The 24630-nt window shown below is 44.9% G+C and overlaps 1 protein-coding gene across 2 annotated transcripts in view; it reads left to right on the top strand.

Moving 5' to 3' along the window:
* Positions 1–3734: 3734 nt before the first annotated feature.
* Positions 3735–24630, top strand: part of SPPL3 (signal peptide peptidase like 3) — a 57640-nt gene continuing 36744 nt past the window's right edge. For both annotated transcript variants that reach the window (XM_032199018.1, XM_032199017.1), the window contains exon 1: positions 3735–4029. In XM_032199018.1, the coding sequence (XP_032054909.1) occupies positions 4007–4029 (23 nt within the window). In that variant the 5' untranslated portion in view covers positions 3735–4006. The remainder of the gene's footprint in view (positions 4030–24630) is intronic.

The raw sequence follows: 24630 nt of genomic DNA, 5'->3' as shown, positions 1-24630 counted from the left end.
GCAAATAACAAAACCAATTATTTGTGCCCTGGGAGCTTGGCACATGACTCTGAAAAATCCAAGGTAATTGTCATTTATATATTGTTTTCATAGGGTTGGATTCCAGCTGTTTGTGCAAACCCTGAGTATCTCAGTGGGAAAGAACTTACTTGAATACATGCTTTTAATGTTCCAAATATATATCCATTTTATGCTTTAATTGAGTAGTCTCTTGTAAATATGTGATAATGTAACTGAAAATGTGATTTTCAGAGGAGAGTTGTGTGTGGGTTTTTTTTGTGCCTCCTTTCTTACTTTTGAATTAGAACCACCAAAATCTTCAGAACCCAGAGATGGAGGCTATCTTTCGACTGAGACACAGGAATAGGTTCACAAGTTTCTCCTTACCACTGTTTGCAGGTTGCAGTTTCGTTCAGAAGAATTCATGTTTTCCTCTGTATCACCAAAGATTGTGCTCGTTAAGTTTTAGGAGCTTCAGTGAGACTTAGGCTAAGGTGTAACAGCTATTAAGAACTGAACTAACTGGCTGCAGAGCTGGAAGGTGTGGTGTAATAATGCCATAGGACATAATGGGTTTAAAGTATAGGCTGGCTGTCTCTTTCTCTCTATTCCTGTTCTGGTATGGAGAAATAGGACTGTGTCATTCTCATTCATCACTCCATTTCCCCTTCGCTTATACACTGTTTCTATCATCAGGGTGAGGATGAGTTGGAGAACAGGAACAGCTCTGGAGTTCAGTTAATGAAGGAGTTTCCCACTAGGTGGTAGTGAAGAGAATCCTATCACATAACTGGTCAGTGCACATTTTAATTATTTTCTCAACAAGGGGAATCCCATAAGGATCTTACAAGCAGAACAGCCCAGAATAGCTGTGAGCTATACTGTCAAAACTGGATCTCTTGATTTTTGCACTCCCTAGTTGTTTCCATGCCATTTGCTCCTCCTAAAACCAAGCTGCATTAACAACTCTAGCTGTCATGTCCTTTCCTGAAAGGTGAAGTGAATCTACATGATGAATTTGCTCTGGTTTTCTTCCCACCTCCATTATAAAGGCATCAAGACATGGTTAGCCAAATGTCATCTAATGACATTTAAGCTCTTTGGAGATGAAGACTCTTTGTAGTCAGTACTTTCATCTGATTCTCTACCATACTTGCCTGTCTGTGTTCTGGGAACTACATAAAAAAATACAATATTTGTTTACTGCTAGTTTTGAAATACTTTGACAGGTCTAGGTAGTGCATCAGTCTGCATCAAAGACACCAGAAAGAACAGCTATTTTGGAAGGGCTTTGTAATGCCGGAGTAAATTGTCACTGAAATTCAGAGTAAAGCTCCCTTGTAGGTCCAAAGAAAATATACACAAAAGAGATGCTGGAAAAGCTACCTGCAGAATGCAAGCTGTGCTCCCTTTTGGTGTGAGGGCAGATGTTGAGTCTGCGAGGAGGAATAAGTTTCTCCTGTGAATTCATCTGACCAGTGTAACATGATGGAGCAACCTTGCAAAACCATTTAGTAATTTACACACAAAGTCTGAGATGCTAGAAAAAAATATATACTTCAATGCTCATCAACTAAGAATCACTTTTGTCAAATTAATGTGTTGCAAGTTTTGCAAAACTGATAAACTGGAAGCTATTTCAGTAAGGGCACAAAGCAGGGATATTGTTTTATAGATAGTGTCTTTTACATTGTCTCAGAAAAAAACTAAAAAAGGATATTTAGTATCAAGACAACATTGAAACATTGATTTATCTTTGCCTGCATTGATTCAGAAAGTCTTCTCTCTTGCATTTATTGTATCAGAACCATTGAAAAGGGTAGTATAAACACACATCCCAGATACTGGGATAGCACCACAACAGAGTGAAGATTCCAAATTATTTGTCAGTTTTCTAGTTGTTACTGTAGATTCTTCTGCTGTGATAAGGAAGGAGAAAGCAAGAGGACTTCTCCATTGTGCAAGTCCTATCACTAGTCTGAACGTTTTTTAATTTTAAACAGGGAAAACCCTAATTTCTACACAAACTGATCAACTAGGCTATGTACCCTACAGCTCAAGGTTTTATGCATGACTCGCTCCTCTCTGTTTATATCCTATCCACCAAAGCTTTAAATCTTACTGAGATAAGCACAAGTACTGTGTATGGGGTGCAAATTGGGAGATATATGGTCAGAGGAGAATTTTTTGCAAGGTAGCCTTGCCTGAGCTGGGTGAGAGATGTTAGTGTTGCTGCCTAATCCTTCCCCAACACATCGCAGCCATGACTGACCCCAGCAGGAATCCCACTAAGCCAGTCAGTCATGATGCTTTGATTATTCACACCACCTGGTTGATAAATCCAATTCCCAAGCAGATTTTTCTAAGCGTCGGGAGCTCTAAGGTCATTCCTGTCCACAAGGAATATGAAAAGTGCAGAGGATTTGTATGTTGAGGTGTGACAACACCCCGAAGCTGTGAATCACTTGTAAGACTCCAGAAAATAAAGGGGAGAGAAGATTACTTCCTTTGACTTCCTTTCATCTCCAGTGCAACTCTTCACCATGTTTTCAATGCATGCACAGTGTAGAAGCTTTTGAAGCTTCTTACTAAACACTTGTTTAAAGTTAAGCACAAGAATCCCTGGCCTTCCCTCCACCAGTAACTCTGCATCTGCCCATGCAGCATCTTCCATTGACAGTGCCCCTACACTTCAGGTGGCTGGAGCACGCTGTGTTTCTTTACTGATGAGGAAACCAAGCTAGCAGAGAAGTGAGCCACCCAGGATTACACAGAACTGAGAAGAAATTATTTGTTCTCAGCTTTTAATCCTGTCTCATGACTACACACAAACCTAAGCTGTTTGTTTTTTTTAACCCCCATTTAAGAGAATAACCCAGGTGAGCAGAATTAAATCATATAATCTATCCACCACTAATAAAAATAAGCCCAGGTGGGCTCCAGAGGCCATTTTGGAGCCGTGACGCACCTGTAGGTGCAAGGAGGCTGTCCTAACGCCCATTCGTTTTTCTGTAGATTCTTGCGGAGTTATATTAAGGCACAGAATTTCTACATACCTCGAAAAAAAACCCCCACCAACCCCAACCACCTATTTTTACCAGACCTGGGCGTTCTCCTATTTCGTGCGGTTCCCTCACCTCCAGCTGCGAGCTAATCTCGGCTCGCCTCCCTCCCCCGCCGCTAGGAGCAGGGAGCGAGGCCGCCCCGCACCCAGCGGCCCCGAGCCCAGCCCCGCGCACGGGGAGGCCCGGGACGGGACGGGCCGGGGGCAGGGCCCCGATCCCGGTGCCCCCGGGGGAGCGAACCCAGGCTGTTACCGTCCCGGCACAGCTTTCGCTGCTCGGCAGCTGACACAGCCCGGACGAACCAGGCTCCCCCGGCACCCCCACCGCAAGGGGGACACCCGGACCCTCACCGTCCCTCACCCCGACCCTGCGGGACCCCCCCCCCCAAAATCCGCCCGCCCGCCCGGTGTCGGTGCGGCCGGGCCCGCCAAGCAGCGCCCCCTCGCCCTGCCGCACGCATGCGCGCTGCCCGAGGGAGGCGGCGGCACGTGAGCGTGTTGTGGGCACGTGACGCCGCGCGGCCCCGCCCCCGCCGTGCGCGAGCGCGGGTTCGCGGCGAGGCCCGGCCCGGCCCCCCCCCCCTCCCTTCAGCCTCTCCCCCCCCTCCTCCTCCTTCCCCTCACGCCTCGCCCGTCCCCGTCCCGCCCCTCCCCGCCGCCGCCGCCGCCTCCCCGCCGGCCATGAGGCCCCGGCGGCTCCTCAGCGCGGCCCCGCGGCGCGGCTGCTGAGCGTCCTCCTCCTCCTCCCGCCGCCATCGCCCTCCCCGCCCGGGCGGGGACCCCCCCCCCCGCTCCCCTCCCTCGCTCCTCACAGCCGCCGCCATGTTGGGCCGCCAGCCGCAGCGGGGCCGCCGCTGAGCCCCGGAGCCTGCGGGCGGCCAGGAGGAGGAGGAGGAGGAGGAGGAGGAGGAGGAGCCCGGGGCCGGCCGGCCTGCCGCAGCCATGGCGGAGCAGACCTACTCCTGGTGAGGCGCCGGGCCGCGCTGCGGGCCGCGGGGGGGGGGGGGTGATGGGGGGTGTGAGGGGAGATCTGTGAGGGGATCGGTGTGAGGGGATCTGTGAGGGGAGATCTGATGTGAGGGGATCTGGGGGGGGGGGGGGATCCTGTATGTGTGAGGGGATCTGTGTGAGGAGGGATCTGTGAGGGGAGATCTGTGAGGGGGGGGGGATCTGTGTGTGTGAGGGGATCCGCTGTGAGGGGGGGGATCCGGTATGTGTGAGGGGATCTGTGTGTGTGAGGAGATCTGTGTGAGGGGGGGGGGATCCTGTGTGTGAGGCGATTTGTGTGTGAGGAGCGATCCTGTGTGGGGGGGGGATCCCTGCGTGTGAAGGGATCCTGTGTTTGTGTCTGCGTGTGTGTGTGAGGGGATCTGTACATGAGGAGGGATCCTGTGTTTGCAAGGGGATCCTCTGTGAGGAAGGATCCTGTGTGTGGGGTGCTCTGTGTGTGTGTGTGTGTGTGTGGGGTGTGGTGTAGGGCTGGGGTGCTGTGGGGGGAGGGTTGGGGTGCCCTATGTGTGGAGGGTGGCAGTGCTGTGTGTGGGGCTGGGGTGTGCTGTGTGTTTGGGGTGCTGTTAACGTGTGTGTGGGGCTGGGGTGTTTGTGTGTGTGGCATTGGGGTGCTCTGGGTGTGTTGGGGTGCTGTGTGTGGGGTTGGGATGGGGTTGGGTTGCTGTGTGTGGGGCTGGGGTGCTGTGTGCCCAGCTTCTCTCCTGGCCCTGGTGCCTCACGGCAGTGCTGGGGCTGCCCGGAGCAGAGGATCTCCTCCGGCCTCACCGTCCTGGGGCTCCTCGGGTCCCCGGGGGCTGCCCGGAGCTCAGCACCTGCCCTCCCCGGCTGTGTAGGGCTGGCTGGGCCCTGTGTGTGTGCGCGGGGGGGCTCGCCCGGTGACAATGGGCTTGTTCTGTGTACAGGAAATAGAACGAGGAGGAAGAGACCAGTTCCTGTGGGAAGACATCAAGTATAGCAAATCAAAGCAGAGGGCATTTTTTTCGGCGTCCTGACACTGTGTTGGGCCTAGCCGGCGGTGGGTTGAGGAGCCGGGGGCTGTTTTCTTCGTGTAATGCTGGATTTTTGGTATTGTCGAGGATCGCAGCCGAAATACATCAAATGATTTTCGAGTGCATCCGCTCTCTTGACCTGGCCACTGCAGAGATTTGATTGTGATGCTCTCGCTGCATTTAAAATTCATTCTAGTGAGAACATCCAGGGTTGTTTCTTGCGGATTTTTTTTTTTAAGAGTTATGATATTCTTATTAAAAAAGGAGTTAGATCTCAACTTTTGACCTTGGAGTGTGCTGGATGTGTAGATGGGATTTCTATTCTAAATAGTTCTGGAAATCTTTCCTATTACTTTTAAAACTTGGGAGCCAGCGGGGATTTCTGTCCTGCCACATGTTGAGACTTTGACAACCCCCACTCCTGTGTTCTGTCACTTCTCTCTCAAGAACCAGTGGATGTATGGGGCTTTTGCTTCTGGCTAGGAAGAGGATTAACTCTTCTTTAGGTCAGGTTCATTAGGGAAATGAAGCTGGGATTTAAGTTTTTCTGTGTTGCTTGTTAGACGGATCCCAAGAGCAGCAGCTCTTTGTTGCAGATCAGGTTTGTAGCAGAGCAAGGATGTGAGGCTAACATCTCAAAACACTGTAATTTTGTCGTGTCTGTATTCACTGACGTGTCCTCCTATTTTTGAGGTTTCTGTCACTTCCCATTTAGCCCTGTGATCAGTATTATCTGGAGGCTGCAGAAAGATCAAAATCCAGTTTCATCCTAAGGAATCCTGCCCTGTAACTTGCGCGCTCTTGTCTGCGTACGTGTTTAATTACTTACACTTCTAGCAACACTCTCGCATTTGCTTATTTTTAATTATGGCAATACAGCTCTGCATAAAATTGGCTGGTGCTTTAGGGCTTTTAGGAAAAGTGGGCATGTTAAGTTGTCGGCTAAGGAAACCGATAGCTCTATAAAGGAATTGTGCAGAACTGTGTCCAGTAATTCGTGCTGCTGTACAGTTTGGAAGTTGGCAGGTTTCATCCTGTCCATTTGCTGGACCCAGTCCTTTTTGTGTGTTGCAAAGGCTGCTTTCTCAGAACGAGCACTTTTTGTGTTCCTCGGTGTCGTGGGTAGCTGCTGTCAAGATTAAGTGTTTTCAGAGATGTCAGATCAGGTATTTGACATCAAGAAAAATCCTTTCACGTACCTACCTTTGGACAGATGTAAATTGAGAGTGAGGAAATGGGTTCCTGGCCTCAGCAGTGCTTCCCTTTTGTCCAGAAATCTGAAGCTTGATTGCCCCTTGTAGTGCAAAGCTATCAACATTCATCATCAAATCACTGCAGGTTCATAATAAAGTTGTTGCTTTCCTTTTCTGAATTGTCTCTGATGTGTTAGAAATACCTCATAAAATGTACTTTCACGCTATGATTGCTGGACATCAACACTGCAAACATTTACACAAAATAGGCCTGCTGACATCTGCTAGCGATGGTATTTTGAAGAGATGAGAACTGATTCTGTTTTTGCTATTGTTTTCTATGTAAAATTCTGAGATGTTAAGGTGGGTTTATATCGTTAATTACTAAGTGAAATTGATTGCAAGTATTTTCTTATATTAAGTTATTGTAAGAAGGAGGTACCTGTACTTTTCCCCCATGCCTCTCACAATTTCAAATAGATAAATTGTCTTCTGGCACTACTCTTGTGCATTGCTTTTTGCAACAACCTCTTTTGTTTCCTTTTTTTCCGCAGTAATGCCCACACCTATAACCATCCGTACTTGTACTTAGCTCCTTTTTAAATCTCTTGCCAGGATCTCAGATACAGATGTGTTCTCCCTGACAAGAGGAACTACTGAGAATTTTGCCACTGAGTGCTGTCACCCTGAAAAAACTAATTTTAACATGAAATGCGGGATAAATGCCAGATGGAAATGCTCTCTCAAAGGATATGCGCTCCTTTTTAAAGAGAAGGTGTTTGAATAGAATGCCTGTCAGTAGTGAATAGAGACTTTTTCTTTGGCAAGTACCTGCAATAATAGAAGGAAGTTAGGAGAGCTGCGTATGGTGCTGCTATTACTCAAATGTGTAAGCCACAGAGAAACATGACTGCTGCATCATAGGGTTGCTCATGATTTTCTATGTTAAATGAGAGCTGAAATGAGTTTTATGCAAGTGGAATGGATTGGGAGAGGAAGGAGGTCATGGAATACCCACCTGCCTTCTGTGTCCTGTGGGTTCCAGCAAGGAGACGGGGCTGGGTAGTGACAAAAGTTCCTGCTGCAACACGGGAGGGGGGAATAATGGGGGCAGAGTTACTTGCCCAGTACTGATGTGGATGTGTGTGGGTAAGAGGTTTGTAAATGGCAAGGATTTGATTTTCAGGCACCCGCTGTTGGAAATATTACAACAGGTGAATCTGATCTAGATCACGACCCCGTGCAAACCTTGTTGCTCCTTGATGTCCAGTGCCTCATGGTGATGTTTTTGCAGTCGATGCCATTTAGAGAGCACAGCAGCACATGTATCTTGTTTGCCTTCAGTCAGTAGGTGTTCAGTGTTCTTCAAGGCCTGATGTAACACCCCGTCCCTTTTCACTGTTGCCCAGTCTGGCAATAGAGATTGCTTTGTGTTTTTTGTTTTGCCCTTTGAATGCACAAAAGATTTTCACAGCTTCTTTCTTATGTGCGGAGAGGAGAATGAAAATTCTCCAGAACCAAATATATTTTTAATTTGTCCTTTCCCAGAGTGTTGCCTAAGAGCAATACGGGCTGCAGCACATGCAAACCCATCGGGGTAACGATCGGGGAGAGACGGGGAGGCTCGGCTAAGAGAAAAGGGAGCTGCTGTGTTGAGTCAGTAATCTCAGAACCGACTGAACTCCCTCTTAAACGTTTTAACCAGTGGAATGATTCTTGTGTTAGCCATCAATTGTTTGATGACTGAAATGGTGATATATTTGGAAACTTCTCTACGTAATGCAAAGGGTGTGGGAAATTAAATGTAATGATGTGTCAGAGTAATCCATAAAGCTCCCGGGTGCTGGGCTAAGTGTAGATGCACAATGCCATCTTTGTTCCTGGGAGAACTCCTATCGGTTGTTGCTAAATGTCTTTCTAGGTTCAGAGCTCTGAGAATTCGTTTTCCTTGCGTTTAATGCACAACTGCCGTGAATTAAAATGCGATCTCCTCCAGAAGACTGGGGGTTAGTGCTTCGAAGGCTTCGCTGGCTGGCTCAGAGGTGTATGTGGGAGGGCAGGGAGTAAGGGGAGCTGCAGCTTGTTCACAGAACTTGTCAAGCACTAGTAAAATCATTTTATGCATTCAGGTTTTTTACTTGCCTTGCGCTGTTCGGGCTGAGAGGCCCTAGCTGTCTAATTAAGGTGTTTTGAGGCAGGGAAGCAGCTTACATCACAAACAAACCAAACTGTTCCCCTGAATTTTCCAAGTGTTGCACTTCTTAGGAAAAGAACTGCAGAGAGCACAGACGAAGTTCTGTTGGGTGTGCTGCCTAAGATCTTTTCTGAGAGCTTGGCATCCAACCCCAGAGGTTGGCCTTCAGTTTTACCTTTTTCAGGGGCTGGCTGCGTCCCGTTGTAAGGCTTGTCAGAAGCCTCCTGAGGACAGGGATGTCCATTTAAGGCATCAGAGAAGTGACTTAACCGCGGTAAATTTGAGGATGTCGGATTTATGGTGAGTGCATTTGTCTTTCAGTACCAGGCTCGCTTCACTTGTTTGTTCTCCTCCCTCCAGCTTTTGATAGCTCAGACGGTACTTTGTGTGGGCAGGGACTGTCTGCAATGCTGGACTGAAAGACAAACAAAGCAAAGAGCGTGAGATTAGCTGCAGTTTACAGTTACTCGAATGTCCGTGTATGTACAGTGAGTGATTAGCGAAGGAAGATTCTTGCTACATCAATACAAAGGCTGCATTTGGTAATCTAGTAATCATTCTTCAAGAAACATCTAAAAGTGGAGACCATAAACCGATGTTTTCTTGGTGCCGGAGTGCATTCTGCGTTTTAGTTCAGAATTACATGGGTTCTGCCTTTTTGGAGCATTGTGGCAGTGGAAGTTACTGGTTCCTTGCTTTTCCCCAGTGATTTCTGAACTTGGCCAGGACACAGGAGATCAGTTCTGTCCCTGAGCGTTTTGGAGCTTGCATCCCTCACCTTGTGAGCGAGTGCTCATCACCAAACTGTGGCATTCAGAGGCTGAACTTTGTGTGTCCTTCGTGGACGTGTGCTGGGCTGGGAAGCAGGCATCGGACTTAATGGTTAAAAAATTGATTTGGGATTGCCAGGGATATAGGCTCCCCTTGATAAAATTGTAGGTTGAAAGAGGGAAGGGGCTGTATTCCAGGGGGTAGCTAGGTTGCTGCTCTTGAGATGAAGCTTTGGATTCCCACTAGTAGAAGGCAAGGCGGAGATGATTTCCTGAGTCATAGGTAAGTGAGCTGGTAGCTGTGTTAGGGGCCTACCGCAGTCACTGCTTCTCTTCTGGTTTTGTTTTTGTCAGGCTAGATGAAGCCTGGGAGCTTCTCTTTCTTTTACTGAAGGATATGATCCGAAGTAATTGCTTTTCTGTGAACTTTGGGATTTTGGTCTGTGTTAAGCAACCTGATGCTGTTGGAATTCGAGGGATTGTGGGGGGGATATTAGATAGGGCAAATTAATTGAGGATATTAATTTTGACAAAACACATCTAATCTCAGAAGAATGACACAGTTTTAAATATTAGATTTAGGTCCTGAAATCTGTCATTAATTGTCACTGAAACGCAGTGCCAAACAAATGTATTTTGAACTATGTTTTTTAAAATACAGTGATGCAGACTTCCTGAAATTTGGAAGAAGAGCAGAACCAATTCTGTTCAGATACTTTATTTCATTGTTTTAGTGATGTGATGTATCATCATCTTCTGCATAAGTGCCACCTTTGTTATTATCTTTATTGCCCTTTGGCATTTTACGATGGTGATAAACATTATAATATACTCCAAAGCAAATAATTGACACAAGCCATTGACACCAGTAACTGATTTAATTCCGGTGACATCTGAGTAAAGTTTCCAGGAAGAACCAAGGCTGAAATTGGTTAAAAGAGAAATTGTTGTGCACATTTTCTTTTTGCAGCTACATTGCTTTAGTGTAACTGATGAGGATTAAAATTGGGAATGATTCGGTCAGTTACATGGGCTGAGCGAAGCAGAGTGAAACACAAGTTAGTGCGCCAGCTGAACTGGATCAAGGCAATCAAACTGACTTTGAAAGGTGATGATTTAATAAGATTAATGGGGCATATGTGTCATTACAGCCCTTCCTGATCCCCTTTCTCCCTCTCTAATTCTTCCAAGGATGCTAACATTGGTGATCTTTTCTCCTGCCCTTTTCACAAGTGGTGTCTATGCTTGAAATGCTTTGATCTGCCACGTCTCCTCTCTACAGGAACGCTGCTCTCGTGACACAGCAAGTGTCCTTCTGTCCACCAGAAGCGCCACAATGAGATTATCCTGGAACTGACTAATTGTGTAGCTCTTGTGCTGTCATCTTCATTATCAGATTCTGTTGAGGGTTTCTTTTCAGGGCCAGCTCTGCACCTCAGGTCCTAACTTCACTTGGATAGCCTCTGTGGCTGCATGTGACATTAAATGGTGTGGAATACACAGGAGTGTGAGAAAGTAAGGGTGGTCAGCTGCCTTTTTGGAAGGCTATTGGGTAACTGATAATTTACAAGTTAGAACAGAAGATTTTTTAATAACCCATGACAATTATGCTAAAGTAATACATGTATTAAACGGGGCTAGCCGTGTACTGTGCTTGTGGAGATGGGGACTAGGGATGGAGTGACTTACTTTTTCAGGATGTCAGAACAGAGATTCCTTAAAATCATCACAGCCGGCCTCCTCAAGCCGAGAACACACTAAGAAATGATTTGCTATTGCACAGCCTTGTGCTCAACATGCCTCCCTTGTTCCTGAAGTTGCCCACGTAGAAGCTGGTGAGAGAGAATCATATCTTACAGTTTATGTATGTTAGCATTTTTCCCTAACCAGCGGAATCTGAAGGAAAATGATGGTGTTGGACTCACATTTTCTCTCCTTCTGCCTTCTGAAAATAGTATTTTCGTTTGTTTCTCTGCCTGCTCTGTATGTTCTTTCTTTCCTTTCCATAGCTAGTTCAAAGGTTTTTACCCAGGAAGGTATTTCCTTGTGCAGCATGGCTATGGAGCTGAACTGTGGAATGACTCCTTTCCATTTTTACGCCGTAGCTGCCTTTCTGCAGAGGTGGCGTGGGGGAAGCGGGAGGGACCCACGGGGTTGCACCCTCTGTTCACACACAGTCTCTGACTTTAGGCATGAGCTGGCAAGCTTATCTGAAGGAATAGGCTTGAATCTAGGTTGGTCTTCAGTTCAGCTGCTAAAAGAAGAAACTGGGCTGTGCACTGGAAGCCACTGTTTTTTCCAGCCCCCAGTCCTCTACTGCTACCCGTTAGTTCTGCCCTGCCAGGCCTTTTCTGCTTGCTGTTTTTTGTCTTGAAAGCCCAGATTTATTCCTTCACTCCTATGGACTCTGCTGTATTGGGACAAAGGTATCTTTAAAAATTCTTTTGTTATCTGGTAACTAGTCATAAGATGACTTCTAGTAAGCTCACACTGATTTTTCCTAACTCCACGCACCATTTTAAATAGCTTTAAAAATTTGGCAGAAGTTCACAGAGATGGTTGCTAGTGTTCCACTGAATCACAGAGTTTGGCAATTCGTGGCACATGCCATTTTCCCATATCAATGTATTTCCAACTAGTGCCACAGACAGCAGCTTCAAACTATAAGAGCAGGAGCACTGCACAAATGGATTCCCAGCACAGCCTCGTTTTGGATGGTGCCAGAAAACCGAGTGCTCTCACCCATGCGTTTGCTGCGCCCATCTCCACGGTGCTGGTGCACAGGTAACGTTGCAGGGGGGTTTCGTGCAACTCCAGCTGGCAGCAGGTGGCTTCATTTTCATTTCAGTAGATACTTGAATTAGTAAGTTCACTTGACTCCAGTTTAAAGCTTGAATTAAATCTTTGGTAACTTCTAGGGCAGTTAGAAATTCAACGTGAATTCTGAATTGTGGTTGGAATAAGCTGGTAGGACTTCCTACCCATAAAAACTTCGCCAGCTGGTGGTGCAGATATGGTGGACATAGGAGAGCAGAGCTCGGTGGTAGTGGTTATACAAAGGGCCGTTTTTACTAGTCCAGTTTTCCTGCTTACAGGGCTACAGTGGTGGTTTATCTCAGCAGCATCTGTGTCAGACCCATTTGGCGAGATAAAATAGGTGTAACATGACTTCAGCCCAGTTAGTCATTGGGAAGTGCATTCTGCAGGTGACTGTTAGCTAAAGGTGAGGTTGGCGAAACAGCAGTAGGCAAACAGAGCTGGGCTGGATGGATTTCTGCGGCCAGTACTGCCGGCTGGTGAGGTGAGCGTGTCTTGCTTTCGAGGTTTGAAGGCACGAGGTCGTTCTGGTCCTTTTTGGACGTTCAGATTGGTGGTTGTTTGCTGGAGGGAAGATCGTCTGCTCTGTGAACCCTTTTCTTGAGATGGCTGATCCTGTGCCTTCACTTGAATTGCTGCTCCGAGAAGTTAATCACAAAGGGCTAAAAGCTCTCGTGGGGAATATTACGAGCTCTGTACGGTTTTGAAGATGAAGAGTAGAATCTAATTAAGCTTTTTGGCTGAACATAGTTTAAAGAGCTTTATTTTTTTCTTGAAAAAGGAAACTTTAAAGCTAAATAGCGAAGAGCTTTTTTTAAAAAAAAAATGCTATGAACTTGCCTACTTTTTAGGCAGATGCAGCTGTAAGCAGTTACAGATGGTACAGAACAGAAGGAACCTCTTTATCATACTTAAGTGCCTTACAAGACCCCCAGTGTTAGTTTTCCAACTAGTTATCTTTCTCTTTATTTTTTCATGGTTTTGCAGATGGAGCATGGAAAAAAAAAAAAAAGCTACCTTATAGCTAAATCAAAAGATGAAAAGTCTGCCATAAAAGAGAAATACTTCTCTGCAGGGTGCTTCTCTGCAAGAAGTTTCATAAGAATCCCAGAGCACCATCTCTAAAGAGTGCTCCTACTTGTTGTTGTTGCAAGCAAAGTTTTTTAGATATTGGGCTAGAATTTGTTGAAAGCCGTCTCCATCTGCTCTCCTGCTGCCTATTCCTTGCACGTGTGACCGAAGCCTGACAGGCAGTGTGTTAGTGCACCGTGCTGCTCTGGCATTTGGGCTGTAGGGCAGGGATCGGGCCTGGGCCAGTCCTACCACTGGACAACTCCTCTCATGCACATGGTGTGTGTGTCTGTAAACTGGCCACATTTGCCCCTCATGAGAATTTTTAGTTTTTAAGTCAGCCTCTCTCCTCATTGGGAGCAGCAGGACCAGGGTGCCTGTTTTGGTGGGCTGGTGCTTTGTATTCCCATGGCAGCCGAAGCCCCTCTCTCTGCAGGTTGCGGGTGGTCTCGTTGACTGCCCTCTCCCCAGCCGCTGTCTGATATCGGTTTTTCTTGGTGCAGGCCTGGTACCAGGAAGGCTCCCGGCTTCATCTAGGCACGCTTGGGCTACGCTGCAGCTCTAACTTGTGCAGGAACGTGCCGTCAGCATTGTTGCTGAAGGTTCATGGCTTGGTGTTGGTGGTGTCAAGTCATTCTTTTATGGATTTCTTTATGAAAATAGTGTTTAATTCTACCCATAATCCTGTACTGTGTGGGTAAGTGAGCTCATCAGCAGTACACAGAGCTGCTCATGCTGTATGACAAGGTCGTATTGATCGATTTGACTTTGATTTTGGCTTGTTGATTCTAAGACCTAATTGGTAAACACTTAGATTGAATGGTTGGCTGGCTTTACTATTCCTTAGTACTCCTTAGTGCTCTTTAAATTTTATTTGATTTTGGTTACTGTTTGTCTCCAATACTGTTTCAGTTTTCCTAGGTGACAGCAGACTGCTGGTGTTCCTTTCTGTTCTGCTGCGTAATCTGAGCAGTGTTGAACCTGAAGACTCTTTGCCTAGCAATAAAACAGTGGTGGTAGGGACTATGGGGCTGTTCCTGGTGTCTAGGTGGGAGTAGCACAGCAGCATGTCTTGGCTTTATACTCCAATGTGCAGTTCTGCAACCATCAGGGATACAAACATGAAGAAAAATCAGAATCCTTTAGGCTATTTTAGTACCCTACGTCTCCTTCCCTTTGTTTCTCCGTGCCTCTGGGAAATTAGTTCCTCCCAGTGGTGCTGCAGATGTATGTCACACGTTTCTGTAGCAGTCGTTACCAAAATATCAATGTTTCATGGAGAAACCAGATGTAAGGTTCTGGTACACATACTCCTGCGTTTTCCCAGTCTCTGGACCGCTGTGAAGTGTTGGTTGTTGCACTTCCTTTCCGTGCACTCAGTGACTTACATAGAGGTGGGACCTGCAGCGTGCTCTGTTGTCAGAGTTCAGCTCTGTTCGATCGGCTCTATCACTTCCAGAAAGAAGCGTTATGAACATGCACGAACACCTGTTTGATTGGGCTTTGGCTCCAAGGAGTGTTAAAGGAGTGTTATGTGACCAAGGCTGGTGGCCGGGTACCTGCACTGCTGCCCCTGGGTGTGTTGGCAGTTACAGAGTCCACGACTGGGTACAGATTTACAGTGGCCCGGGGCTGCTGACTCTCCTGGATTGAAGCAGGACCTTGGGCTGCCCGTGCAAGACGAGGAGCAGTGCTAGAATGGGAGCCCAGCGACACAGGGTGGAGCTCAGGAGGGAAGTTGGGTATATGGAAACAGGCACAGGACGTTTTTAGGTGGGAACTCTGAGAATGAGTTAGGCCGCTCAAAATGTACTCCCTTGTACAATGTATGCCTTGAGCAAAGCTGTACAGGTAGAAGAGGACCAGCTTAATCTTTTGGCTCCTGATGAGATCAGATATATCATTCGGTAGTGGTATTCCTTTGTACGTGTGTGATGAAACCTGCATTTTTAATGTGTTCTTGTCTGTTGCTTCAGATGGGGATACTCCCTTCCTTAAGTCTGACCTTTGCTTTGGTCTGTTACCTGGCTCTCTGGGTCCCATAAGAAATCAGATTAAAGGTGTGTTAGGGAGTTTATTGTCTTAAATACTTAGATATTATTTTTGTTCAGTGTCTTGTTCCCTGTCCAAGCACAGCTGCCAAAATGAGTATCTATTTATCTTAAAATGCTTTTCAATAAGATTTTCAAGGTGAGGTCATTTATTAGGTCCTCAGAGGCAGGACGGGCTGTCCCGTGTAGTGCTGGGTGATTTGTGCTTAGCAGCAGAGGAGTGCCTGGCTAGCTCTTGCTGTACCCAACCAAGACTCACCCCGATCCACGTAATTAAGCCACGGAGCAGGTGCCTGACTGCTGTGGCCACGCTAAATCCTCACGGTGTGGATGGGCTGAGGACAGGCTCAGCACAGAGGTTCTGGTGTGGAGCTCTGCTCTTCGCCTTGGGATTTCTTTTGCAGGCTAGCAGAGGTCCAGGAATTTCCTTGAATATCCTGAGTCCCCTCTTTTTGGCACGTAATTAACCTGTTTTCTTTTGTCAGTGCCCTTTAACTGCTTGCTGGCACCGTGACAGCCGTGGCCGTGTTGATAAACACGGCTGGGACGATGCGCAGTGCGTCAGCCGCGTGGTCAGTGAACTTAGCCCTGGATCTTCGGAGGAAGTTGGGTGTTTGGGTCCTCACGGCGTAAAAGGAACAAGAGGAGGAAGGTGAAATGGAACTAGCGGTTGTATAGGATATTTATCTTGAACAGCCTTCTTCGGAAGAATGCCGTTTTGGTACTTGGGTGACTGACAGCCTCCGAGACGAGGCTGAATTGCATTACTAGAAGACAGGCTGTGCTTTCTGATGTGGAAGACTCAATTTTCTGGAACCTTGTTCAAATAACTTACTGCTTCAATTTTGGAAAACATTAATACGGTTTCTTTTCATCATGGTAAAGCGTGAACATTTGTTATCCCTTGTTACTAATAGTAGCCATGAATTTGCTATTTATAGCTGAACTGTTGCGGGGCTGATTTTTTTTTTTTTTTTGTAATGGAAGTTTTCAGTGCTATTAGGAGACCTGCTGTTGAATATCCTGTATCCTGGTAATGCAAAGGAAATGGATAGCTTTGGATGAAGAGGGTTCCAGAACTCCATGGCAATTTATTAATAGGCTCTAGATGAAGAATGTGGAAAGGCTGCAGTGCCACAGTCTTTCAAAATTGAGACTTGCTTGTTGAAGTGAGATACTGGAATCTTCTGACCCCTCTGGACATCAAATAAATTCTCCAGTCATCTGAAGGGGTCCAACATAGTCTCCTTTTCTCTGCCTTACTAATTCTTTTACTGGCAATTTGTGCAAGAGAAAGAAAGAAAGGAAGTAATTTAAAAATAGTTGTAGGGAACTACCTGAACTTATGATTCTTAGGAAGTGTGGTGCCTTGTCATGGGAGTGGATGTCCCATAATTTTTCCGTGCAAGTTAGACTCTGCAAAATGCCCAACTAATAGAAAGCCATGGTGTTTGTTGGAAAAAAAAAAAAAAAAAAAAAAAAAAGGTTGCTTTGAGTAGTAGATGTTTTATAACTAAAAGTCTTGGGTCTTAATATGTTGACATATTTTTAGAAGTCAATGCCAAATGGACTTTTTCTTGATGATACGATGAACTTTTCAGTTAAATGTTGAGCACATGGCTAACAAAATATTTTTATTAGTCTTGGGATACTAAATTTAAAGGCCTTCTACCCCCATTTCTGATACAAGGCAAGTAGGGACCATAAGGCTAAGTAGTAATAAAAGGTCTGCATAGCTCTGTAATACCATTTGCAATTCTCGTAACAAAGCTCCTCTTTTCAGATCTTTTTGTTGGGGTATAAAGACACCAGATGTGTGTCCAGAACCTGCTTGTCACTTAGCAGTTAGGGCAGTGACCAGCTTTTGTCAGACTGGGGCCCTCTCTCCCCAGGAGGACAGGTCCTAGGAACATGAAGGCATGCGGGTGAGGTTCAAGAAGTGTGCTGTGTTTCTGCTGGCATGTGGTTAGCTGCAGTTCCTAGTTCTTCTTAGGGTGTTGCTCCATTTTCTGTCAGCTACAAAACCTTGCTACCTATACCTGCTGTGCCCTACCCAGAGGGGAGTTGCAAAAACTCTCTAAATTTCTCCAAGAAACCCTTTACTTAACTGTTTTGGTTGGCTTTAAGGTCTGTGTTGTTTTTGTGATATTAAGAGATGGGAAGTCTGTGATCTGAGCAGAATTTAATAGCAAGGTAATCAATCAGTTACCTGCTTTGCTAATTGACCAAGCCATTGCATTCTGCACCACGTGTAATTGTCACCTTCAGGCCTGTTCATTGCTATAGGTAAAACCATACGCTGTGTTTTGTAGAGGAATTGTTTCACTCAGCGCAGTAGTCTAGGCCTAGAAATGCTCTGTTTTTTCTTTGTCCTTTTGCTAATAAATTCTCAGGTGGTGTATTTCTAGCCAGTGCCTTCTGTTTGAACTTTCAGGGAAATCATCATTCTGTGCATTCATTCCCCTATTACCATGGCAAATAATTCATGCTGCTAATTATGACACTGTTACAATGGCACAGGAAAATGGGCAGGGAAAGAATACAGCCTAATTATACTCACAATTTATCTGTCTTATAAATTTGTAGAATTCATGCCAAGGTAGCTCCCAGCTTACAGATAAAATACAACCTTCTGACATGTGATATCTGCGTACTGAAGGTAGAAGAGAAGAGTCCCGTATTTTGAAGTGTCCCCTTTTGCCTGGTACACAAGGAGAGATGCGGTAAGGATGTGTTGTGCCCTGAACCAGATTCATGTTCCACCAGGGGGAAACAAGTTCAGAGAGACCCTTCTGTTTAGTGCTGAGGGCCTGAAACTGGGGAGGCCGTGAGTTCCCTAAATAGCTGCCTGCTGGCAGTTTAATGCTGGGCAGAGTTTACCATGCAGGGCTCAAAAACCACAAAGAACCATTTCTGTAGTTGTGAGCTGAATGGGAAGGCATTGCAATGTCTGGAAGTAGATGATAAATCCTATTTTTGTGTTAGTTGGAGTTCAGAGAGCTGAGGAGGCCTAATTAACGTATGTGCTAAGCACCTGAGAAGCAGCAACAGTGGGGAAAACTGATAGTATCTTCACGGTCCACACCTAATACTGGAGACTCCAAAACTAATGGTAGCTCTGTTTTGTGTTGGGACTGCATATTGCAAAGCAGATAGCCTCTTTTCTTATCCTCCTGCTGTGTTGTGGATTCAGTTCCATCTTGTCTGAATAGTGATGGATAATTTGTCTCCTCTTTCCCATCTTCATATAATGTTATTTGTAATTAATTTTTTAATATAAAATTTGAAGATCATCAGCATTGCTAACGCCCCAGAGTCTAAGATGTCCTCAGTGTAGGAGTTCGCACTGCCCAGGATCTTCTACTGGGTAGTGCTGCCCCATGCAAACTGCCTGGTGCAGGAGAAAATACGATGCCTGATGTTAAAGGACGTGCTTTTCTAGTCTGTCTTCTTAATAAAAGATGTTTTCTTTTGTTGAGGACCTATGTGATTAGATATTTATCCTCTTTCATTCTCAGGAGAGTGGACACTGTGGTTCATACTTTTTTAGTCCCTGTGTGTGAAACTTGATTTCATACAGATGATTACATTTCTGGAATCTCTGCAGCTCTCTTCCGAAGAGGAATTGATAAGCAAATTGGCTTTCTGAAACATGAAAGAAGCTTAGAGCAAACACTTCACCATCACATTCCTGATCATGTCCAGCATTTGCCTTTTGCAGAGTTCCTGGTATTTAGTAATGTCTGTGGTTTCCCATGGGGCTGCTTAGCTGAACATAGGAATTGAGAGCTGATCAGAGGGAAGAGAATGGAGAATGACTTCACCATAAGTTAAACTGGGTGAAAACTGTTTTGGATTGTGTGTATGTTTGTATTTAGTCTTCCAAAATCATGTTAGCGTTGACCCATATGTTTCTTACTTTCACAGTAAGTTACTCATCAGAGAAAGAAAATACCAACTAGCATACAAAGTTTATGTAGATCAATTGAATTATTACTCATATCTGTTTCAGAAATTATTCACATCATCTAATTTTAGACTCCAAATTTAGGACTGTATAAATACCTGAACTGAATGGAGAAGCCAGAGGATAACACAAAACCCTTGGTAGCAGAATGCCTCTCTGCACTGACTTGGGGAACTGAAATGGTGAATGAAACACTGAAGACGCTCTTTGTAGGAGGACTTGAGCATCCATTTTTCGCCTCTATCCATTTGCCACAACTCCATTTGAGTGAACATCTCAAATAAGTTCATAGAGAATATGACAGTTGGGGAAAAAAAAAAGGTCAAGTTTTCCCCTTTGTGCAGTGAGGTGTCAGCAGGTACTAATTAGTCTGGAAACCTTGCCCCGATTTGCACAAATGCAGTAATTTAGGCATCTCTTGTAGGGTCACAAATAAATGTGAGCCTTTGTCAGAAGAGGGATGAAAATGTGCTGAGAGTTGTAGTGCTGTAGTAATTCCTGGAGAGATTAGAGGAAAACAGTTGAACAAACCAGTGTTATGTCCTGGATAAAGAAAAGTTCTCTTCAGTTTTTCATCCAGAAATCCTATCTGCAGCCTTTTTGTCACTATATCACATTAAGATGTCTCCCAACTTTATTCCTTTCACAGAAAGATTTGGTTTTTCTTGCATTTCAGATACCTTGATTTAGATCTGTTTTAAAATACGAGAAATGAAACAGGCAGGAAAAGTATCTTAAGCTTTGTGCTGGTGGATTTCAAACTGCTTGAGCCTGTGCTTTGCCTCATGTGACGTGCTGGAGCAGCTCGTGCCTTGGTGGCAGCCTCTGCTGGGCTCCAGGCTGTTAGAGAAGCCTAAAGGGAAAGTCTTTGTGTGTGTGTGCTTCTTTCCGGATACAGTGCCATGGGATTTCAGTTGTGGTTTGCGCCAGCACTTGGGGAAGCTTTTCCAGCCCCGCTTTAGGCCGCCCCTGGACTAGCATCACTTTAATCTTCATTTACTGCTCCTGGCAAAAATCTGGCCTGAGCGATCTGGGATCTCTGGTCTAATTCTCAAGTGGTCACTTGGATCTGGGGAGAAATAATGCCCAGTGGAGATAAATGCCAAAGCGCCTTCTGCTTCTCATGCAGAGGCTTCTGTGTTGTCATACAGCAGCTCAGCACTAGTGGCAGTTAAATGGTTGTCTAGTACCTATCAACTAGTAACTGAGTGGTTGTCTAGTACCTCTTAGTACTCGGAAGGAGACTGAATCACGCTTTCCATTGTTTTGGTTTGTTTTTTTTCTCCAGCTTGGGATGAAATTGTGCAGAGCTGATTTTTATTTTTCTACCTTCTTGATAATTTAATTTAGCATGAGTTTGTTCTAGCTAGATACTACTTATAAATTTTAAATGTTAAAATTATTTTTGAAGGTCGAGAAGCGTCAGCACATTTCTTCTACTGCGTTCTGCATCTTTGCTGCTGTAAACTTTTGGAATTGGTGTGTGTGGATGAGATGTATTTAATTTGCTTTTCTGTCTCTGATTGTAGTATTTGATTTATAACTTCAGGCATGGCTGATGAAAGTTAATCACTTACATATTGATGAAGGTCATTTTCTCTTCTTGTATTTCAAAAATAGCAAATTCTGTTGCTCGTGTATAGACTCTTGTAACTTTTGTTGAGCTGAGGTTATCTTCCTGTAGTTCTGAGCTGAGCACTTCTGCCTGGGGGGCACACTTAGAGTCAAAGAGCGTTCCTGGGGTGAATTGTGTTATTTTTAGGAAGGTTAAACGTCTGGATGTTTACTACAAAGCCTTTCCAGGAAAGCATTTTGTTCCTGAGCAAGAAATATCAGCAGATATATAAACGTAGTACAACAGCGTGTAATCTCTGGCTTCCCAGGGGACCCCAGTGTTTTCAGAACAGACTGTTGCTTAAAGTAACTGAGGATTACTGAAGGATATCGGGAGGATTTACCTCTGTAGTATTTTTGTAGGTGGCTTTGAGACATGGCAATCCAGACCAGCTATGAAACTGAGCTGAGGTGCCAAGTGGGATGGGAAGGGCTGGGTACAGGAGACACACAAAATCCGTTTGTAATGTTTCTGAGACTCCAGGTGTCTGCATTCTGGCTGACAAAGGTAGATTTTGACTGAGATAGGTTGAAAAATGTCCTTCATCTGTTTTCTGGATTCAGAAAATAGGTACGGTGTAGGACTGGGGAGGGAAGTCATAGAATAACAGGACCACAGAACGGCTCGGGTTGGCAGGACCTTAAAGCCCCCTGCCTTGGGCACAATGCCTTCCCCAGCCCAGGCTGCCCAAAGGCCCATCCAGCCTACCCTAAAAGCTTACCTGGCTCTCCAGTTGTGTGTTAGCTGGTCCACTGGGAGGTTGTTCCTCCCCACAGATATCTGCCTGCCTGCATTGTGACGGCACCAGACTGTTCCTGAGTTGTGTAGTTGTATTGTAGGTATTTTCTTTCACAAGGCAGTTATGTTTATTCGTCTTGTTAAAACCTGGTCACTTTTTTTTTTTTTCTTTTTTACTACATATACTTAAAGAAAATGTACATTTAAATTCCTGCTGAAGGATCAGCATTTAGGTTTCCAGCAGGTAAATTTTCCTGGAAAGCTGAGTCCTCTATTACAGTGTCTGCAGCACGTCTTCCAAACCAGGCAGTATTTGTTCTACAGCAGCTCCCAGATGCCAACCATACATTACATCCTTCCGAGCCTGCTGGTACATGGACAGCCGTACCAAGCCCAGTGGTTCTGTATTTTTCCTAATAGTATCGAGCTGTTATTTTCCTAATCTATAACTACTGTAAAAAGCAGAAACTGCATTGTTTCAGTGGGCTTCAAGATTCATGCAAAAGTGCCAGCTTGCACTTTTCAAAGCAATTCTGTTAAAGATGGGAAAAATAGAAGTTAACCCGACTTGTATTTGTAAATTTTCCTTGCCCTTGTGGTTGGGTGTGTCACAATTTTTAATAACACCTGAAAATCTGATATGTCTGCTCCTAGAACTGCTGGGTTAGCCTTCTGTCTGGTTAGGGTTCCGTTGGTGGAGATTTTATCTGACTGCTGGAACATTTAATGAATACATAAGCAAAAAATGGTTTTGGAAGTGGCGCACTGCTCTGATGTGTTCCAGTTTGTCTAGCACACAACACCCATTCAATTACAATAATTTGAATAAATGAAGTAAAAGGAAAGTTACACTAACAGGCAGATGCGGAAAGAGGTTACCATCTCTGGTGCTTTTGCGTCTTTTCTGGTTTGGGATGACCACTGCAAGTTCAGAGATGACCTCTGAAGGGAAGAGAACTTGCTGCCCTGTGTAATGTTACCTGGGTGCCCTTTAATAGAAGTTTGCCTTTAAAAAGGTGAGCAACAATGTGAACCTGCTCTCCTTTGAAGTTCCTAGGAGATTTTGAGCCAGTTACCCCTCAGCTTGCAGAAATATTACAGGCTCACCCTCTGTGTTGTCCGACTGGATTTGGTGTGGACATTTCAGTTGTGCTTGCAGAAGACTGGAAGGTACTGAGATGAGGATATCACTGATAAAACTAGGTAAAATTGCAGGTGGCTGTAGTAATGGTCACGTTCAAATTTCACTTGGTCCTGTACATGAAGATCCACGTACTTCGATCTGTCCAAAAAGGTGATGTGATGTAATATTGCAGACCGCTGTTTTACAAAAGTTTGCTGTTGGTAAGCATTGCAGCTTTCAGAGGGACAGGTTAAAGCTGAACATGTGAGTTTCCCCTGATAATCCACCCAAACATTATTGCTTCATTAGACCTCTATACTAGTTAGAAGAAGTGGGTGCAAAAGAGCAGTAGGGCATGTTCTCCTCCTCCTTGTTTCTCAGGATGGAAAAAACAAACTGGGTAATATGCTTGGAATGGGTCCAGGTGATTTTTTTTTTTCTTTTTTTTTCCTTCCCTCAGAAAGCACAATGCACAGAACTGGAAAAACTGCCGTCTCCTGTGTTGCCACTAGTGCTCATGGGACTACGGAGATGTTAATCTGAAAATTAACTCGAATTTGATGGGGTGGGGGGAATTGTTCGACTGGATCAGCACATTGGTTGGTGTCAGGAAAGAGGGTGAGTTCCCCTATTGCTCGTAGCACGATTTGGGGTCATTCTAATCCAGTAGTTGCCACACTTAGTGTTCCCTTTTGCATGCGCGCCCACTTGTCCTCTTACTGTGTATTTTTCTAGGCTAAACAAACTCCGTGCTTATCTCTCCTAATCATCTTAGTAACTCTTTTCTGCACTCGGTCCAGTGGCAGGCTGATAATTCTGCTCTCAGGAAAGCTATACTCGCTGAAGTACCACTGTCTGCCTTCCCCTCCCTAGCCCTCTTTCCTTCCTGTGCTGTCTTCATTGTTTGCTCTTATGAAACGGGATTAAAAAGAGAGATGATGACGAGAGAACACCTCAGGAACAATGTGAGCGCAGAAGTGTCTATGCAAAATACTAACATTAGGTTCCGTGATATGGAGAAATAGTAATGCTGCTAAGTTAAAACTGCATTGACTTCTGGACTGAATCATATGCAGCGTTAACGAGTTAATTGCATTAGAGTCTGTTCAGATGCATTTAGTGCCATACCAACAATTCAAGCCCATGTTCTGTTTTCTAGCTTTATGCCACACCGAGTCACTGAGCCTTCGGTGCAGGTACCTTGGAGATGTGCTGCACTAATTGCTTGTGTTTCTTTGTGGTGTATTGTGCTGGTGCTTTATGCTCAGAAATGGTCTTGCTGTAATAAATATACATAGCCCTCTGATTCACCTGCTTCTGTGTTATTTCTGTACTAAGTAAAATAGTCATTTGTTCTCTTTGTGGCATCTTGTGTGCTTGTGGGTGTGAGAATTTTATCTCCAGTTAGTTGAGAGTCAATGACTTGCATCAGAACAAGAGCAAAGTTCCAGCTTTAAGCTTAATTTCCTCCCCACACCTCAATTGTAACTGAACTAATCCTGGGAATCCGTGTGTGTTGAGGTGCAGCTTTGGAGGGGATCCATTCACTGGCAGAAGACTGCTCTTTGATATACTGGTGATGTAGATCCTGATGGTATTTCATGCCTGATTTTTTTTTTTTTTCCATTTAAAGTAATTTATTCTTTGTAAAGGGTTGCCTTACATTTGCTTTTTGAAATATGTATAGAAATAAGGAGTTATACTTCTGATTTTGTGGGCAGCAGAGCATTATTTCTCCACAACGTAGGGGGACCATGTAATATTACCATTACAGAACAAGGGTGTTATTCTCAGCCAATGCTTTTGCTTCAGTGGATGAATTAAACATACCTTAAATTTTCCGTGTTCAATTGCTGGTTGTTTCTTGACTCACTTACGGCTCATTTTTTCTGTCTAGCACTTTCTTCTTGTATTATCAGGAGCAATGATGATACTTTCTGCTTATATCGATACAGCTTTTGATCATACTGGTATGTTTGGAGAAAAGATTGATTCATCTTCAGTGTTTGATATTTGCACGTGTGTGT

This window comes from Aythya fuligula, chromosome 17 (genome assembly GCF_009819795.1).
Source record: "Aythya fuligula isolate bAytFul2 chromosome 17, bAytFul2.pri, whole genome shotgun sequence".
In the NCBI taxonomy this organism is placed as follows: domain Eukaryota; kingdom Metazoa; phylum Chordata; class Aves; order Anseriformes; family Anatidae; genus Aythya; species Aythya fuligula.
Note: the sequence above shows the minus strand (reverse complement) of the source record. Positions and strands in the feature narration are given on the sequence as shown.